General features: G+C 48.3%; 1 protein-coding gene across 1 annotated transcript; it reads left to right on the top strand.

The window, feature by feature from the left end:
- Nucleotides 1–322: 322 nt before the first annotated feature.
- On the top strand, nt 323–5,593 carry LOC148903079 (uncharacterized). The gene is made up of 6 exons (XM_089003994.1): nt 323–2,122; nt 2,179–3,048; nt 3,390–4,280; nt 4,337–4,483; nt 5,262–5,422; nt 5,479–5,593. The coding sequence occupies exons 1-6, from the start codon at nt 1,388–1,390 to the stop codon at nt 5,489–5,491; spliced, it is 2,817 nt and encodes a 938-aa protein (XP_088860120.1). The 5' UTR covers nt 323–1,387; the 3' UTR covers nt 5,492–5,593.
- Nucleotides 5,594–20,706: the final 15,113 nt, after the last annotated feature.

Consider the following 20,706-nt stretch of genomic DNA (forward strand, 5'->3'; position numbering starts at 1 on the left):
ATGCAAATTTCTCCACTGCAAGACTAATAAAGGCAAATCTATCCATCCAATCCATCCATGGAAAATTGATGGATGGGTGGATGGATGGATGGATAATTGAAGCAATTTTTTGAAAATTTCCAAAGAGACATTTTCATACACAGTTTAACAGCTCGTTTCTGAACATGACCTGTGTTTTTTTGTTCTTACCGTCAAAAGTTGGAGCCTGAGTCAATTAGACAGCATTACACTTGTCACATCTCGTCGCCGTCCTGGGCGCGCCCCGCCCCTCCTGTCACCTCCTCCGCTGCTCCCCTCCCATCATCACTCACCTGGGTTCCCACAGCTGTTTGTCATTCCTTTGATTGTGCCATCTGACTATATTTGCTGATCGCACAATACCATTTCCGTCGGAGAATTCTGGAAGTTACCCATGCCATTACCTTGCCGTCAGGTCTGCCATTATTTTGTCTTCTCTCACAATCCCCTGTTTGTTACTTTTTATCACATGTCTCAGTAAAGACTCTTGCTCTTCAATACCTGTCTCGCCGTGTACTTCGGATCCTACCTTCTCGCCTTTCCCCCCGTCACTCGAGTCCTGCCTTTTTGCCTCGAGCGACGTGATATAATACTCCGACCACCCATGGATCCCGCCGGCGAAGACAGGTACCTCGCCGCCCTTGTCCAACAGGTGGAGCGTTCGAGCCAGCTGGCCCAAGCGATTGAGGAAGTCCGCCACGTTAGTCCGCCACGTTACTTCCTCGTTGGCTCAACGGCTTAAGGAGATGGAGACATGCATCGCCACCCTCACAGCCCCTTCCTCTCTCGCCTGTGGGTAGGCGCGATCTTCAGCTACCTCACCCCTCGCGCTACGCAGGCGAAACCGGGAGTTGCGCGCAGTTTCTAATGCAATGCGCGCTCGTGTTTGAGCAACAACCATACGCCTACGTGAGCGAGGAGGCTAAGGTAGCCTTCATCACCAGCCTGCTCACGGGAGAAGCCGAGACCTGGGTGCTGGCCGTCCAGGAATCCCGACCGGAGCTGTGCGCCTCGTATCAGGACTTCGTGGCCGAGCTACGCCGGGTGTTCCATCCATCCGGTGATGGAGGTCGAAGCGGAGGGGAGAATCCTTGACTGCGTCCAAGGGGCCCGTTCGGCCGCGGAATACTCTGTCGCTTTTCCAAGCCGCTGGTAGCGGCTACGGCGACCGAGCGTGGAGGGGGGTGTTTCGTCACGGGCTACCAGGTACCAGGCACCCAGCTACCAGGTAGGGCAGGAGGTTTGGCTGTCCACGAGGGACCTTCGGCTAGCAGGGACTTCAGCCAAACTGGGCCCACGCTTCACGGGTCCCTTCCCCATCGAGGCCATCCTCAGCCCGGTCTCGGTGAGGCTCCGGCTGCCACCCACCATGCGGATCCTCCCCGTATTCCACGTTTCCCTCCTCAAGCCAGTGGAAACCAGCTCCTTAGCCCCCACGCCCAACCCCCCACCTCCCTCCCGGATGTTGGCCGACGGACCGGTCTACACCGTGCGGGAGATACTGGACTCCAGGCGCATGGGCCGGGGAGTGCAGTACCTGGTTGACTGGGAGGGCTACGGACCGGAGGAACGAGAGTGGGTCCCACGTGCCTGGATCCTCGACCCGTCTCTCATCCGGGCGTTCCATGCTGCTCACCCATCCAAACCTGGTGGGCCGCTCCTTCAGCCCCTACCGGTACCGTCCAGACCCTGGTCCCACATCTCCGTCGACTTCGTGACAGGCCTCCCCTCCTCCCGTGGCAAGACGGTCGTCCTTACCGTAGTGGACCGATTTTCCAAGTCGGCCCACTTCGTCCCGTTAACCAGGTTGCCGTCTGTCATCGAGACGGCTCAACTCCTGGTTAACCACGTCGTCCGTCTCCACGGGATTCCGACAAAAACCGTGTCGGACCGGGGACCGCAGTTCGTGTCCAAAGTATGTAAGCGTTTCTGTCGGTCCCTAGGGGCGTTGGCGAGCCTGTCGTCTGGATACCATCCCCAGACCAACGGACAGACGGAGAGGAAGAACCAGGACCTGGAGGCGGCCTCCACAACCCGGCGTCGTGGGCCCTACACCTACCCTGGGTGGAGTACGCCCACAACTCCTTGGTCTCCGCAGCCACAGGTCGGTCCCCATTCATGTCCGCCTGTGGCTATCAGCCGCCCTTGTTTCCCACCCAGGAGGGCCAGGTAGAGGTCCCGTCTATTGAACATCACCTCAGACGGGCCCACCGAGTTTGGAAGGAGACCAGGGACGCCCTGACACGCACCGCATCCCGGAACCAGCGGGTGGCGGACCGTCATCGGCGACAGGCACCCAGCTACCAGGTAGGGCAGGAGGTTTGGCTGTCCACGAGGGACCTTCGGCTAGCAGGGACTTCAGCCAAACTGGGCCCACGCTTCACGGGTCCCTTCCCCATCGAGGCCATCCTCAGCCCGGTCTCGGTGAGGCTCCGGCTGCCACCCACCATGCGGATCCACCCCGTATTCCACGTTTCCCTCCTCAAGCCAGTGGAAACCAGCTCCTTAGCCCCCACGCCCAACCCCCCACCTCCCTCCCGGATGTTGGCCGACGGACCGGTCTACACCGTGCGGGAGATACTGGACTCCAGGCGCATGGGCCGGGGAGTGCAGTACCTGGTTGACTGGGAGGGCTACGGACCGGAGGAACGAGAGTGGGTCCCACGTGCCTGGATCCTCGACCCGTCTCTCATCCGGGCGTTCCATGCTGCTCACCCATCCAAACCTGGTGGGCCGCTCCTTCAGCCCCTACCGGTACCGTCCAGACCCTGGTCCCACATCTCCGTCGACTTCGTGACAGGCCTCCCCTCCTCCCGTGGCAAGACGGTCGTCCTTACCGTAGTGGACCGATTTTCCAAGTCGGCCCACTTCGTCCCGTTAACCAGGTTGCCGTCTGTCATCGAGACGGCTCAACTCCTGGTTAACCACGTCGTCCGTCTCCACGGGATTCCGACAAAAACCGTGTCGGACCGGGGACCGCAGTTCGTGTCCAAAGTATGTAAGCGTTTCTGTCGGTCCCTAGGGGCGTTGGCGAGCCTGTCGTCTGGATACCATCCCCAGACCAACGGACAGACGAAGAGGAAGAACCAGGACCTGGAGGCGGCCTCCACAACCCGGCGTCGTGGGCCCTACACCTACCCTGGGTGGAGTACGCCCACAACTCCTTGGTCTCCGCAGCCACAGGTCGGTCCCCATTCATGTCCGCCTGTGGCTATCAGCCGCCCTTGTTTCCCACCCAGGAGGGCCAGGTAGAGGTCCCGTCTATTGAACATCACCTCAGACGGGCCCACCGAGTTTGGAAGGAGACCAGGGACGCCCTGACACGCACCGCATCCCGGAACCAGCGGGTGGCGGACCGTCATCGGCGACAGGCACCCAGCTACCAGGTAGGGCAGGAGGTTTGGCTGTCCATGAGGGACCTTCGGCTAGCAGGGACTTCAGCCAAACTGGGCCCACGCTTCACGGGTCCCTTCCCCATCGAGGCCATCCTCAGCCCGGTCTCGGTGAGGCTCCGGCTGCCACCCACCATGCGGATCCACCCCGTATTCCACGTTTCCCTCCTCAAGCCAGTGGAAACCAGCTCCTTAGCCCCCACGCCCAACCCCCCACCTCCCTCCCGGATGTTGGCCGACGGACCGGTCTACACCGTGCGGGAGATACTGGACTCCAGGCGCATGGGCCGGGGAGTGCAGTACCTGGTTGACTGGGAGGGCTACGGACCGGAGGAACGAGAGTGGGTCCCACGTGCCTGGATCCTCGACCCGTCTCTCATCCGGGCGTTCCATGCTGCTCACCCATCCAAACCTGGTGGGCCGCTCCTTCAGCCCCTACCGGTACCGTCCAGACCCTGGTCCCACATCTCCGTCGACTTCGTAACAGGCCTCCCCTCCTCCCGTGGCAAGACGGTCGTCCTTACCGTAGTGGACCGATTTTCCAAGTCGGCCCACTTCGTCCCGTTAACCAGGTTGCCGTCTGTCATCGAGACGGCTCAACTCCTGGTTAACCACGTCGTCCGTCTCCACGGGATTCCGACAAAAACCGTGTCGGACCGGGGACCGCAGTTCGTGTCCAAGGTATGTAAGCGTTTCTGTCGGTCCCTAGGGGCGTCGGCGAGTCTGTCGTCTGGATACCATCCCCAGACCAACGGACAGACGGAGAGGAAGAACCAGGACCTGGAGGCGGCCTCCACAACCCGGCGTCGTGGGCCCTACACCTACCCTGGGTGGAGTACGCCCACAACTCCTTGGTCTCCGCAGCCACAGGTCGGTCCCCATTCATATCCGCCTGTGGCTATCAGCCGACCTTGTTTCCCACCCAGGAGGGCCAGGTAGAGGTCCCGTCTATTGAACATCACCTCAGACGGGCCCACCGAGTTTGGAAGGAGACCAGGGACGCCCTGACACGCACCGCATCCCGGAACCAGCGGGTGGCGGACCGTCATCGGCGACAGGCACCCAGCTACCAGGTAGGGCAGGAGGTTTGGCTGTCCACGAGGGACCTTCGGCTAGCAGGGACTTCAGCCAAACTGGGCCCACGCTTCACGGGTCCCTTCCCCATCGAGGCCATCCTCAGCCCGGTCTCGGTGAGGCTCCGGCTGCCACCCACCATGCGGATCCACCCTGTATTCCACGTTTCCCTCCTCAAGCCAGTGGAAACCAGCTCCTTAGCCCCCACGCCCAACCCCCCACCTCCCTCCCGGATGTTGGCCGACGGACCGGTCTACACCGTGCGGGAGATACTGGACTCCAGGCGCATGGGCCGGGGAGTGCAGTACCTGGTTGACTGGGAGGGCTACGGACCGGAGGAACGAGAGTGGGTCCCACGTGCCTGGATCCTCGACCCGTCTCTCATCCGGGCGTTCCATGCTGCTCACCCATCCAAACCTGGTGGGCCGCCCCTCGACCCGTCTCTCATCCGGGCGTTCCATGCTTCTCACCCATCCAAACCTGGTGGGCCGCTCCTTCAGCCCCTACCGGTACCGTCCAGACCCTGGTCCCACATCTCCGTCGACTTCGTGACAGGCCTCCCCTCCTCCCGTGGCAAGACGGTCGTCCTTACCGTAGTGGACCGATTTTCCAAGTCGGCCCACTTCGTCCCGTTAACCAGGTTGCCGTCTGTCATCGAGACGGCTCAACTCCTGGTTAACCACGTCGTCCGTCTCCACGGGATTCAGACAAAAACCGTGTCGGACCGGGGACCGCAGTTCGTGTCCAAGGTATGTAAGCGTTTCTGTCGGTCCCTAGGGGCGTCGGCGAGCCTGTCGTCTGGATACCATCCCCAGACCAACGGACAGACGGAGAGGAAGAACCAGGACCTGGAGGCGGCCTCCACAACCCGGCGTCGTGGGCCCTACACCTACCCTGGGTGGAGTACGCCCACAACTCCTTGGTCTCCGCAGCCACAGGTCGGTCCCCATTCATGTCCGCCTGTGGCTATCAGCCGCCCTTGTTTCCCACCCAGGAGGGCCAGGTAGAGGTCCCGTCTATTGAACATCACCTCAGACGGGCCCACCGAGTTTGGAAGGAGACCAGGGACGCCCTGACACGCACCGCATCCCGGAACCAGCGGGTGGCGGACCGTCATCTGCGACAGGCACCCAGCTACCAGGTAGGGCAGGAGGTTTGGCTGTCCACGAGGGACCTTCGGCTAGCAGGGACTTCAGCCAAACTGGGCCCACGCTTCACGGGTCCCTTCCCCATCGAGGCCATCCTCAGCCCGGTCTCGGTGAGGCTCCGGCTGCCACCCACCATGCGGATCCACCGCGTATTCCACGTTTCCCTCCTCAAGCCAGTGGAAACCAGCTCCTTAGCCCCCACGCCCAACCCCCCACCTCCCTCCCGGATGTTGGCCGACGGACCGGTCTACACCGTGCGGGAGATACTGGACTCCAGGCGCATGGGCCGGGGAGTGCAGTACCTGGTTGACTGGGAGGCTACGGACCGGAGGAACGAGAGTGGGTCCCACGTGCCTGGATCCTCGACCCGTCTCTCATCCGCGCGTTCCATGCTGCTCACCCATCAAAACCTGGTGGGCTGCCAAGAGGCGTCCGTTGAGGAGGGGGCACTGTCACATCTCGTCGCCGTCCTGGGCGCGCCCCGCCCCTCCTGTCACCTTCTCCGCTGCTCCCTGGAGACGGCCCCTCCCATCATCACTCACCTGGGTTCCCACAGCTATTTGTCATTCCTTTGATTGTGCCTTCTGACTATATTTGCCGATCGCACAATACCGTTTCCGTCTGAGTATTCTGGAAGTTACCCATGCCATTACCTTGCCGTCAGGTCTGCCATTATTTTGTCTTCTCTCACAATCCCCTTTTTGTTACTTTTTATCACATGTCTCAGTAAAGACTCTTGCTCCTCAATACCTGTCTCGCCGTGTACTTCGGATCCTACCTTCTCGCCTTCCCCCCCGTCCCTCGAGTCCTGCCTTTTTGCCTCGTGCGACGTGATAACACTGGGTTGGTTTTGCCTATATTTTAGGTTGTGTGACCTTTTATTCTGACATTCATTACTCTGAGGATGCTGGATTGATTAGATAAGAAAGAGACCTTTCAAGTGTAAGAAGTTAAACATTAAGAGCATAAATTACACTTGATAGTGTGAGGGTAAATGTGACACCTTTCGAAATCGACCTAATTTAACACTGCATGGCTGAGAAGACTGCTCTCAATAAAATGATCCTCGCAGAAAATGAAATAACCCGGAATTTCTAGTACACTTGTAATCTTTCAAACGTGAACTCCTGCAGGCCACGGTTTGTCAGAGGAATATTCACAATATTACTGTGAATGGGGCAATTCTCACGGTGCCAGACGCAACATTTTGGCCCATCAATGTTTTCTTCTGGAGGCAGTAATGACAGAGCAGGATAGGATTCATAAATCACAAGCCAGCCGGGCGGGTAGCTGACATTGATGCATACGGGGACACTGAAAATTCAGCAGAGGGAGAGCAAAAGTGAAGATGAAAAAAAAGCGGAACAAAGGGGACATGTTGCATGACTTCATGTGTCAAAGACAGTTATAACAAGGGGCGGGGGAGGCAAATGACTTTCAACAGAGGCAACAATAAACCATTTTTGAGTGTCTAAGGCTGCAATTTAGTTGCATAAAGCCTCCCACGAGCTGCCCACAACGATGTGTATTTCATTTTTGCAGTGTGTCTTCACAGGCAAGGCCACAATTAGATATTTTACCAGAACTGGGAGGTTTGTCGGTTCAAGTGTGCAACTGCTCTAAGATCGCAAAAACTAACTAAAGCGATGTAAAGTGGCACTGCCACCACAGATTAAGAGATATTCGAAAAAGAAGAGATTTTAATGATACTTGTTTTCCAAAATGTATAGTGTCTGTGTCACCATTCCTGAAAATGTGGCCCAGATTAAACGCTTTTACATTTTACAGAATGATGACATCCTTAATCAGTTTATTTGCATACCCTCTAGCACATTGAGGTTTTTTTTTGCCATGAGATGACAGCTCATCTGGCCACCCGTACTACAATAAATGAAACTTTACAACAAAACTAACAAACAAAAAAACGGCTTCTCAGGAATTCCCAAATTAGTTTTCACTATTAGTTAAGCATGTGATGAACGGTACATATTTGAGTACTTTTGAGTTCTGAATGCCAGTGATGTCTTTGCAGTACATTCAGGGACTTTGCAGGTACTGTAATGTACTTGCTCCCCCCCCCACATTTTGGTCACCACTTCCAGGAGAGTAAATGTCGCATTGTTTACAACATCCAACGAAAGTGGTTCTCAACCTGGGTTTGATCGAATCCTTGAGGTTCTGTGAGACAGTCTCAGTGATTTGATGGAGCTTCTGCCATTAAGGTTAAAACACACCCAACTCAACATGTCAATTAGTTATGATATGTCTGCTGTTCCATTACTGGTTCGTTCATTTTGTGCACATTTAATATAGTATACAGTACATCATAGTCATTTCGTTTACTTTTTTCCAAAACAAAACATTTTTTTCATGTCTTGAATTTGTAAAAAAAAATATCACATTTTTGTTTTTCAGGAATGAAGGGTTCGGTGCATGTACATATGAATTGGTTGTGTTTGGTACACAAATCAGCAGTTAATCTCACGAGACAAACATAAGAGAGAGGATTCTCAATTTTCAGATGAGAACCCACGCAAGCTCCAAAAGTCTGATCTCAACTAGGTCCTTTGCTGTGAGTCAACAGAGTGTAAACATTGAGCTCCACTGACCTCATTGGAACAAATAAAATAAACACAAAACATTGGAAAATCTAATTTGACAAGCCAGTCTATGAAAAAAGACTTGCTGATGTGTGTGGAAAAATGGGTTTTGTAATTGCACTAATTGATTGCATTGACGGGTCAACAAATACATTTGCAGTGTCCTTCATCCTTCAATTCCCAAGGCGCTTCAAAAAGTAGCAGTTTTCTTTGGTCATTAATTTTGTTTGGCTCTTTGTTGTATGGCAGTATTGTCATGACACAGACACACACACAAACACACACACGCGCGCTCACACACACACACACACACACACACACACACATATACACACACGCAAGATTGCTAGACAGACCTTCATGCTTCCTGCAGAATGTCACGGAGTCGACTTTTGTGCTTTAGGTAGGTGTGACTGTTTTCATCGTGGAAAATTTGGGAGCAGACCATGAACAACTCTAGGTCAAGGTGGAAAACCCAATTTCACTTCTTGGTGAATTGGATGTCGCAACACACAAAAAGATATAGACTGAAATGTTCATTTATCCAGCAATGGGTTATTTGTGTCAGTGTGTCATGTCATCTTTGTGTCATGTGTGTCTGACAAAATTCTTCAGAATCTATCTTGTGATGGACATCAAGGCCAAATGGTATTCACTAGATGGAAATCTAAGCCCGGATGATCCTGTCATGATCTGGTTGGCGACCAACGGGGGGCGCTGTCGGCCCCGCCTACACCTGCACAGGTGCTGGTCGTCCCGATCAGATTGGCGACCAGTGGGTAGCGACGTCAGCCCTGCCGGCAGCCTCGCAGGTGCTGGTCGTTATAATCAATAACACTTAAAAGGACATCTGGCACGATCATCCGGTGCCGATTCATTGTTTGTTTGCTGCTTGGTTGCAGCATGCATTGTGTACGTGTTTGTTTAACCTTGGCGGACTTTTACACTTGGTTTTCTGTTGCTACTTTGTATTTTTTCCATTCAGATAATTTTGATGTTTTACATTTTGTTCCTGCTGACTTTATTTTAATACAATTTGTCAAACAACCTCCTGCTCCCTCCTGCCTGCTTTTTGGGATCCGAACCCGCCATCACCACCTTGCAAGACGTGACAGAATGAATCGGCCAACTATCGGATCCCGCAGGTACATCGGACCCGTCTCATTTCCACCCCGTGCCTGACCATGCTACGTCCACGTTAGCGCAAGCCTCGTCGCGTTTGAATCGCGTCACTCGACGAGCCGCAACGTCCACGTAAACGTCCGGCCGAAACCTCCTTCCAGGTGGCCGTCCAGGGTGACCCTGGGTGACTGGCATTGCACGCCCACGTCCAGGCACGCTGTCGTCGTGCATGACGAATTGAGTCTCATCCACGACGAGCCGTGCAACGTCCGCGTCAATGTCAGTCCGAGACCCCACACACCGCTGGATCCCGGAGCGGCTCTGGACCCGTCTCGTTCCCCCGGAGCCGGGCAGTTCACGCCCACGTCGGCGTCCGGCCGAGACCTGGTCCCATACGGCCGTACGGGGTGCCATTCTGCGCCTGGCAGTCGACGTCCACGCAGAGCCATGCGCCGTCGCGTGAACGTGCGAGAGGGATCGCACTCACGCCCACGACGATCCGTGCCGCGTCTTCGTCCACCCCAGGCCGAGTCCCGTTCCCATCAGGCCGCCGCCCGTCGTGTGCTGGAGAGGCGGCGGTTGCCCTCTCCACCGACCGTTCCCTGGCGAGTGGACCTTTTGGGAGACTGTTGGGACTTCTGGAAGCAGCCCCTTGAAGGGGGGGTACTGTCATGATCTGGTTGGCGACCAACGGGGGGCGCTGTCGGCCCCGCCTGCACCTGCACAGGTGCTGGTCGTCCCGATCAGATTGGCGAACAGCGGGTAGCGACGTCAGCCCTGTCGGCAGCCTCGCAGGTGCTGGTCGTTATAATCAATGACACTTAAAGGACACCTGGCACGATCATCCAGTGCCGATTCATTGTTTGTTTGCTGCTTGCAGCATGCATCGGGTACGTGTTTGTTTAACCTTGGCGGACTTTTACACTTGGTTTTCTTTTGCTACTTTGTATTTTTTCCATTCAGATCATTTTGATGTTTTACATTTTGTTCCTGCTGACTTTATTTTAATACAATTTGTCAAACAACCTCCTGCTCCCTCCTGCCTGCTTTTTGGGATCCGAACGCGCCATCACCACCTCGCAAGACGTGACAGATCCAGCCTCACACATATAAAGCCCACCTCATTTGTCTGGAGATTGCTAACGGAAAACACAATTTGCCATCCATAATTTTTTTAGGATTTACGCTGACTGTTTCACAACACTAGCATCTGTTTAAAATGTGATTTCTTTCTTTTTGTACACCCCCCTGCACTTCTTTTTACAAAATGCTATTCATGTCTCGTTCTGCATCAACGATGCTTTAGATTGGAGGGTCCGGTTTTATTGCGAACATAAAACACAAGCTGTCTAATCGTTTTTAGTTTTTACCGTGTTGTATGAAGTATGATGATGAGGAGGCTGTTTTTAAAGCGATGGAGCGTTCTCGAGCAGGAAAAGGAAGCTGTGATCATCCCGTCAGTCTAATTAGGATTGATAGCATTCTGTCAAGCTTCGCAGCCTCCTTTCAAAATCACAAACAGTAGATTTATGAATAACAATTGCAATGCTGTGAAAAGGAAGCAGCCAAAAATAGCTGCAAGCTTCACAGAAGGGATATTGAGCCCTTGTATTGTAATAGTTTCAATGCAAGGTGAGAAAAGCAGCATTGTTGTTATGGAATCTTTGTGCTTTAATGTCGCCTCTGCTCCGGCATTGATAAAGGCGTACCTGCCAAATTGAATAATGGTCAATGTCTATGAAGAAATCATTTTAAAGGTGCCACTTGAGTAACCAGCATTTTGTCTATTTGTCGCAGGGACAGAACCAATTTATACAAATCTACCGCAAACTTGGAGTTTTAAGATTAATTTCCCCATTCTTGGTGATTTGAGTCTGCTTCAACAAATACATTTAGATTTAAACCCGTAAATACAGACCCACAGTCTGGGTCTCGTCCCTCTGTAGGAGCAAATGAGTATTGGCATGCAAGGTTATGTTGCCATGTATTGATGGTGTTGCTTTGTGGATAAAAAGAGTTTGGTGACCTCTGAGCTACGATACAGCCGGAGCTTTAACCGTCAAAATCAAAAGCACACCCGCTGTCCTGGAAATAGCCTATTTCACTGCTAATCTCAGACAAATGACTATTCTTGGATTCGGCATCACACAACCGTTCGCAACAGTCATGATGATGATTTGGACACAGTCCGTGAGCACGGACATTCCAAGATCACATCCTTGGTGCAATCTTCAAATCAGTCCTTTCTTTCCTTGACCTGAATATTCTGTTCAGATAGTCAGCAATTATGTCCAAAATATAAATGGGATGAGAGCATTGCTCACTTTACTAATTCAAACACATACAATTGCCTACAAACTTCGTGCCAACATCGATTTGGCGAGAACCTGTCTTAAATACATGCCAGCGTCATACAGTACTCGGATAGATTAATAAATGGTGATTCCCTTTTTGGTATTATTTTTCTTATTACACATGCTACCAATATTTTATACCATAACTGATATTGTAGTCAAGTAAATCTGCAATTTCATTAACAAATTGGATTTGATCTGACATGTGAAATCAAGCAGTGCATCATCACTAGGCTCTAATACCTATTTTTTGTTTATGATAAAGCAGTAATGAGAAAGTAACCTACATTTGTAAGAATAAATAAATACAGTATTATTCAACTTTTTCGTGTTGTTCTTAAGCAATTGTGTATCAACTGTCCTCTTCCTGCGGACTATTGGTACAAGGGTAAGTACATGGAGGGACTTTTAGGGATTTAATATTTTGATAATCAATGCTTTGTGTCTTTTGTGGCCGTTAAGGGATATCGTAATTATTATACATATTTTTAAATTAACTGGAAGATTAAACAAGACAATATCAGAAAAGGAATTGGCCTCAAAATGCCATGTCAGCAGAGTCCTGGACTATTTTTTAATGGACAGCTGAAATTAAATAAAACGAAGACAATGGTAAGGAAATTAAATGGAATCAAATTTTCAGAGAGAATGGTTGCCTTTACAGCTGCTCCTATGTTTTGTTTTTCTACTTATCCTTTTTCCTTTCCTATTCCTTTCATAACTTTGCTGCTGTGAATTGGGAATTTTGTCATTGTGATACGAATAAAGGTTATCTTATCTCATAAAAACAAATCCATCCATTTTCAACCCATCCATTTTGTTCCCAGCTGACTTTGAGCGGAAGGCAAACTGCAACCTGAATCGGCCGAAAGTCAATTGCAAAGCACATATAGAGACAAATGACCGTTCACATCCACATCCATAGCATCACGGAGACGGAAACCTATCCCACACCGCTGGATCCCGGAGCGGCTCTGGACCCGTCTCGTTCCCCCGGAGCCGGGCAAGTTCACGCCCACGTCGGCGTCCGGCCGAGACCTGGTCCCCATTGGAAAATCTAATTTGACAAGCCAGTCTATGAAAAAAGACTTGCTGATGTGTGTGGAAAAATGGGTTTTGTAATTGCACTAATTGATTGCATTGACGGGTCAACAAATACATTTGCAGTGTCCTTCATCCTTCAATTCCCAAGGCGCTTCAAAAAGTAGCAGTTTTCTTTGGTCATTAATTTTGTTTGGCTCTTTGTTGTATGGCAGTATTGTCATGACACAGACACACACACGCACGCGCGCTCACGCACACACACACACACACACACACACACACACACACACACACACACACACACACACACACATATACACACACGCAAGATTGCTAGACAGACCTTCATGCTTCCTGCAGAATGTCACGGAGTCGACTTTTGTGCTTTAGGTAGGTGTGACTGTTTTCATCGTGGAAAATTTGGGAGCAGACCATGAACAACTCTAGGTCAAGGTGGAAAACCCAATTTCACTTCTTGGTGAATTGGATGTCGCAACACACAAAAAGATATAGACTGAAATGTTCATTTATCCAGCAATGGGTTATTTGTGTCAGTGTGTCATGTCATCTTTGTGTCATGTGTGTCTGACAAAATTCTTCAGAATCTATCTTGTGATGGACATCAAGGCCAAATGGTATTCACTAGATGGAAATCTAAGCCCGGATGATCCAGCCTCACACATATAAAGCCCACCTCATTTGTCTGGAGATTGCTAACGGAAAACACAATTTGCCATCCATAATTTTTTTAGGATTTTCGCTGACTGTTTCACAACACTAGCATCTGTTTAAAATGTGATTTCTTTCTTTTTGTACACCCCCCTGCACTTCTTTTTACAAAATGCTATTCATGTCTCGTTCTGCATCAACGATGCTTTAGATTGGAGGGTCCGGTTTTATTGCGAACATAAAACACAAGCTGTCTAATCGTTTTTAGTTTTTACCGTGTTGTATGAAGTATGATGATGAGGAGGCTGTTTTTAAAGCGATGGAGCGTTCTCGAGCAGGAAAAGGAAGCTGTGATCATCCCCTCAGTCTAATTAGGATTGATAGCATTCTGTCAAGCTTCGCAGCCTCCTTTCAAAATCACAAACAGTAGATTTATGAATAACAATTGCAATGCTGTGAAAAGGAAGCAGCCAAAAATAGCTGCAAGCTTCACAGAAGGGATATTGAGCCCTTGTATTGTAATAGTTTCAATGCAAGGTGAGAAAAGCAGCATTGTTGTTATGGAATCTTTGTGCTTTAATGTCGCCTCTGCTCCGGCATTGATAAAGGCGTACCTGCAAAATTGAATAATGGTCAATGTCTATGAAGAAATCATTTTAAAGGTGCCACTTGAGTAACCAGCATTTTGTCTATTTGTCGCAGGGACAGAGCCAATTTATACAAATCTACCGCAAACTTGGAGTTTTAAGATTAATTTCCCCATTCTTGGTGATTTGAGTCTGCTTCAACAAATACATTTAGATTTAAACCCGTAAATACAGACCCACAGTCTGGGTCTCGTCCCTCTGTAGGAGCAAATGAGTATTGGCATGCAAAGTTATGTTGCCATGTATTGATGGTGTTGCTTTGTGGATAAAAAGAGTTTGGTGACCTCTGAGCTACGATACAGCCGGAGCTTTAACCGCCAAAATCAAAAGCACACCCGCTGTCCTGGAAATAGCCTATTTCACAGATAATCTCAGACAAATGACTATTCTTGGATTTGGCATCACACAACCGTTCGCAACAGTCATGATGATGATTTGGACACAGTCCGTGAGCACGGACATTCCAAGATCACATCCTTGGTGCAATCTTCAAATCAGTCCTTTCTTTCCTTGACCTGAATATTCTGTTCAGATAGTCAGCACTTATGTCCAAAATATAAATGGGATGAGAGCATTGCTCACTTTACTAATTCAAACACATACAATTGCCTACAAACTTCGTGCCAACATCGATTTGGCGAGAACCTGTCTTAAATACATGCCAGCGTCATACAGTACTCGGATAGATTAATAAATGGTGATTCCCTTTTTGGTATTATTTTTCTTATTACACATGCTACCAATATTTTATACCATAACTGATATTGTAGTCAAGTAAATCTGCAATTTCATTAACAAATTGGATTTGATCCGACATGCGAAATCAAGCAGTGCATCATCACTAGGCTCTAATACCTATTTTTTGTTTATGATAAAGCAGTGATGAGAAAGTAACCTACATTTGTAAGAATAAATAAATACAGTATTATTCAACTTTTTCGTGTTGTTCTTAAGCAATTGTGTATCAACTGTCCTGTTCCTGCGGACTATTGGTACAAGGGTAAGTACATGGAGGGACTTTTAGGGATTTAATATTTTGATAATCAATGCTTTGTGTCTTTTGTGGCCGTTAAGGGATATCGTAATTATTATACATATTTTTAAATTAACTGGAAGATTAAACAAGACAATATCAGAAAAGGAATTGGCCTCAAAATGCCATGTCAGCAGAGTCCTGGACTATTTTTTAATGGACAGCTGAAATTAAATAAAACGAAGACAATGGTAAGGAAATTAAATGGAATCAAATTTTCAGAGAGAATGGTTGCCTTTACAGCTGCTCCTATGTTTTGTTTTTCTACTTATCCTTTTTCCTTTCCTATTCCTTTCATAACTTTGCTGCTGTGAATTGGGAATTTTGTCATTGTGATACGAATAAAGGTTATCTTATCTCATAAAAACAAATCCATCCATTTTCAACCCATCCATTTTGTTCCCAGCTGACTTTGAGCGGAAGGCAAACTGCAACCTGAATCGGCCGAAAGTCAATTGCAGAGCACATATAGAGACAAATGACCGTTCACATCCACATCCATAGCATCACGGAGACGGAAACCTATCCCACGCTGCCCACACACAAGTCAGACGAGTGTACCACTACACTATCAGCGACTCTTGGTGGATCAAATACATTGATGGAATTTGCAAACACATGCAGGACCAGCCAACAAAGGAACTGTCAAAGACTTAATAGAATAGGGAACTCATGAGTGTTTCGGTGGGGGCGTGAGTGAAAACCATGAGTGTGTGGATGGGGGTGGATTAACGGTTTGAGTGGGGGGTATAAGGCATGCATGCTCAATTTAAGTTGACAGTTTTTCAGATCTATCTGATGATGGTGTTAGTCTTAAACAGCACTATGTCCCAATATACTGTACAGATGATCCACTAGCAGTGAAGTGAATTTTTAATAGAAATAAAATTGATGCCAAGGAGATTGTAGTATTCATCAGCCGAGAATATTGTTTGTTAAACTATGTCAGTCTCTCATTCTGTTGTAAAACAGTTATAAAAGACTCGCCGGTACTGTTCCAGAGACGTTGGGTTGTAGTTTTCTTCCTTGAGGTGGAAAGGGCTTGTTGTATTATATCTAAATATTACACATTATGGAAAAATCACAACACCCCATGACTCATCAGTCATTGTCACTCCGTGTCCAAATCATTGCACTTCTGATTTTCTCAAATATTACATCATAAATGCAACCTTGCGTATGAACGGCCATAACATGCCACAGGCTTCCGGGGGAGATACGAAAACAGCAGCCTTCATCTCCACATCAAAGGCCTGTGCACTCATATGCAAAACAGCACCCTCCACTTAATTTGGCGCGAAGTAATTGATAGTGTTATCAGTTCTGCTGCAGATGAAAAATGCCATTACCAAAGGCACTCATTTGATTGGACAAATCAGTTATGTGGGCTTTTTGCTGATGTGAGACTTTTCCTATCAAGGCAAGTGATAGTGTTTTTATACACATCCGTAAACATCCTATGTTATTTCATGTTTAGTTTAGTCTATATTGATGTATGTAGCTTATTAGATAACTTGTTGCGCCAGTAGGGTGCAACAAGTATTCATTTTCAGTCTAATGTTTTCCCAAACCCCTCCCCGTTGCTGATAAGCCTGGTCGAGATGATGACATCACTGCTGTATGATAAAACTAGGGGAAAGGGGCAGCCCTTTCTCTCTTGGCTTCCCCGCTCCGACCAGACATGTCCTCCTATCGTTTACAAGAATAAAGTAGTCTTTTCTGTTCATCATTTTGGTCCCTGCTGATCTTTCATCGTAAAACTACGTTGAATCAAGAACCAGGAAGAGGTAGAAGAATTCTCCCTAACAGCAAGGATGTTCGAAAAGCAGCTTTTAGAAGGATTGATCCCAAGGACTTTCATGAAAATACTCTATCAACAGGCACACATTCCAGAAGGTTTTTTTTAACTTTTAAAGTCACCCTCAATCGGTCTCATCCCCACCAAATCATCCTTCCCAAGCATAATCAATGCTTACCAACGAGGTTGCCTAGCAACAGTTGCCAAGTTACCACCAGCCATCTACTACGCAATGTCTCACTAATTCCGTCTGTGCTAAATTTAGTAATGTCTTTGTTTTATCCCCTCCCTGGATTGACAAGTTGGCTACAGAGAGGGTGTTCTGCTCGCACACAGACATCCTTATTTATTTAGTTTTCTTATCCTTTTCTTCACTGTCCATCAGGACTATTTAGATTTTAGAAGCACCAAAGAACACATTTAAAATTAAAGCATGTCTCTTCCCATTTTCTTTGCAGGCATTTGCCAACAACTAGACAACACTATTTGATAGACCCAGCGTATTCTGTAATTAAATCAGGGAAACGAGGACAAGTAAATATTGATAGAGACAGACAGCAAAGGTATAGAATCAAATTACAATGCAATGTGGTAATCAATGACATTTAGCAGAAATGTATATCCAGATGCAGTTCATTAAGTTACTTCCTGAAAACTTTCCTTGAGGATGACAACAGTGTAAGATGGTGTTTGTATTATTTCAGTAGTTGAGCTGTCTTATGAAGATGTAGTTGCCTTCACCTTTGAGCACTGCATAAATCCATCAGTGTATTTGTCATTTAAATGGGAAGAAGGACCAGGAATAAAGCTTAACAGACTCACACGATTCTTACAGATAGGCCTACTCGCAGTCACAGCCGAGAATCGTTCTTTTTTTCGTCTTGAATTGCTATGAAAGTGTGCAGTAAAAACAGATTTGCAAACCGAGCAACATCATTTGTGCTGTCATATTATTTGTTATTTAGTTTTTTTTCTTTGTTCTTTTGACTTCAAGACGGCGCCGCGACAGTGACTGCCTTTCCAGCAGCTCATGTATTTTGTTTTTCTACTTTCATCCTTTTCATCACTTTGCTGCTGTGAAATGCAAATTTCAGCATACACATACACATACACACACACACACACACATACATACGTACATACATACGTCCATACGTACATACATACATGCATGCATGCATACATACATACATCCATACATACATACATACATACATACAGTATAGTGTGTCATATGTTGTGTCAGCATCTCTGTATGATTAAAATAAAGCTACAACGGCCAACAGACAATCTACTTTGTCCTTCACAAAACAACCATGCTGTATGAGGTCCAAGAAAATAAGATATGGGTGCACCCAAAACATTGTTTCCGAATAAACAACAACAACAAACAAACAAACAGCAAACAACATTTCTTTTCCACCACGAGGTGTGACCAGGGGTGAGGCGCCATCAGCAATTTTTCTTTGCTACACTTCAGTCGCAGCTCGAGCTTCAGCAGAGTCAGCCAGTGTCCAAAAGGCCAACGGTTTTATCTCCGGTTCCGACTGTCCATTGTCCAAGTGACCCTGAGCCATATACTGAACCCTAAATATCCTCCAGGTCGACATTATAAATAAAAAAAGTGTTCTCATTTGCCAGATAAAATCTGCAGTCTTTGGTTGCCTTGCTTCACATTGATCATATTTTCAAGAATCTAGAGAATAAGTGAAATTCACCAAAGAAAGATCCAATGTATTTTATTTTGAGTTTGTCAATCACACGTGCCATATACAACCGACACAGAGAGAGTCAGTTAGCGGCTTTCATTCGTTGAGTTGCCAGGGCTTTCTTTTGCAGCTCTGGAAGAGACATCTTGCCAAAGTGCAGTCTACTCCTCTACTTGAAAATTGAGAGAAACGTGATCAAGATGGAACAAAAAGTGAACACGGTCATTTGTTGTAAAATTTAGATTAGACTAAATATAATGATTTTCGCACTTGAGACTTCATTGGAAGAGAGGAAGACAAAAAGCAGGCAAGAGGAATGGGTCTGAGTGAAAAGATGTGAAGCGTAAAGAGATTCTGTGGAGCATTGGGGTTAGCATTTAGACGCAGAGATGACCAGGGTGACGTACAGAACAAGCAGTCACTTCGCTGTGTGAAATGGTGTGTCCGGTGGTCCAAGTTATGGATACAACCAGGGACGTGCAGTGAGGTTCATGGCTGGTGAGTCACTGACATCATCACAGTCAGATTTACAAACATGAACTCTACAGAGAATCACGAAACACTGGACATGATGTTATTCTGTCCGTTTGTGCCAATGGATGGTCCGCACTTGAGATTTAGCCTTGTTGTTGAGAGTGGTTTGGGAGCTATGCCTCAGGGATGGGAAAGTTGTGAATTTGGGACACATCATCAGTAGTGCTCCAAAGAATCATTGGGAGTTCTGGCCTTTCATCACTAGACACCCTCATCGATGGTGGCCAGCGACAGGTTGATCACGCCTGCGCTTGTGTCCCATGCCCAATCATGGTGGGGGGATCTTAGGTTGCTGACCTATGAGACCAACAAGGGTCCTTCCTCTTCATCCAGACCCAGTGGCTGCTTCTTTCTGCCGCTTCAGAGAGTGACCTAACTGTGTGCCACAGAGCCTGTCCATGGATGCCGAGGTCTTTTAACAGTTTGATGGTGGAGGAAGCCACAAACCCTCTACATCCAACTTCAATGGGGTAGACCTTGGCTTTCCATCCTCGCTGTTGTGCATCCACTGCGAGTTCTGCATAGCGCAGCTTCTTGCGCTCATAGGCCTCTTCAACTGAGTTTTCCCACGGGACTGTCAGTTCTGTGATATAGACAGCCTTGAGTGAAGGGGACCAGAGCACCAAGTCTGGTCTGAGGGTGGTGGCTGCAACCTCCGCTGGGAAAACCAATTGCTGGCCAATGTCAACCCGCATCTTCCAATCCCGGGCCGTGGCCAGCTGTCCAACCTCTCGTTTTGCAGGAGGATGTTTGGGCTTTTTCTCTCCCTCTCAGATAAAAGTCAACGGTGCTGTGCTGGAAGTGGTGGCTCTCATGGGCAAGGAGTTGATGGTATTCCTATTGCTCTCAAGGACAACTGCCAAACTCTTCAGGGCCTGGTTGTGCCTCCAGGTGTAGCGGCCTTGTGTGAGGCTGGTCTTACAACCGGTCAGGATATGTTTGAGAGTTCCTGGAGTTGGACAGGTGTCACAGGTTGGATCTTCGCCGTACCATTGGTGGAGATTTTTTGGAGATGGGAGCACATCATTGATAGCTCTGATGATGAAGCTGATGTTGCTTGCCTCCATTTCCCAGAGATCCCTCCAGCTGAGCTTTCGCTTCTCCAGGCCTTCCCACCTCATCCATTGTCCCTGCTTGGCAAGAGATACAGCCTTCGCAGTTCTTTCAGCTTTCTCTTGGCGGCGCAGCTCTTCCATCACCATTTTCCTTCTTTCCGATGTTGAGGCCTTAGGCTAAGATGGTTTGTTTGTAAGGCAAAAGCCCGCTCTTCCTAGCTGGACGGGCCGAGTAGCTTATTCACCATTTGATTGGCAAGTTAACGTGTTTTGTTTAAAATGTCATGTCAGCATTCTTTATATAAACTGTAGCATAAAAAAATAATTTAAAAAACGTGATTATCGTGTTACCTTTACTTATAAAAGAAGAATCTGTTTTCACCAGCGCCCCGTCATGAGACAGGAGAACTGTGTGCCTCACTTATGCACACAGTTTTGATAAAAATAAAATAACATAAAATAAACACTATAGTACGTACTGTGTTTATAATGTAAAGTGACTCTACATT

Source organism: Hippocampus bargibanti, linkage group LG01 (assembly GCF_051943395.1).
Source record: "Hippocampus bargibanti isolate YZ-2025 linkage group LG01, ASM5194339v1, whole genome shotgun sequence".
Taxonomy (NCBI): Eukaryota; Metazoa; Chordata; class Actinopteri; order Syngnathiformes; family Syngnathidae; genus Hippocampus; species Hippocampus bargibanti.

Excerpts from the sequence above, each read along its gene's own strand:
- LOC148903079 (XM_089003994.1), top strand. The coding sequence starts at position 1,388 with ATGCGGATCCTCCCCGTATTCCACGTTTCCCTCCTCAAGCCAGTGGAA. Across the intron at positions 3,049-3,389 it reads GTCGGTCCCTAGGGGCGTTG|GCACCCAGCTACCAGGTAGG; the intron begins GCGAGCCTGTCG and ends CATCGGCGACAG. Across the intron at positions 4,484-5,261 it reads GACAGGCACCCAGCTACCAG|GGGCGTCGGCGAGCCTGTCG; the intron begins GTAGGGCAGGAG and ends GTCGGTCCCTAG.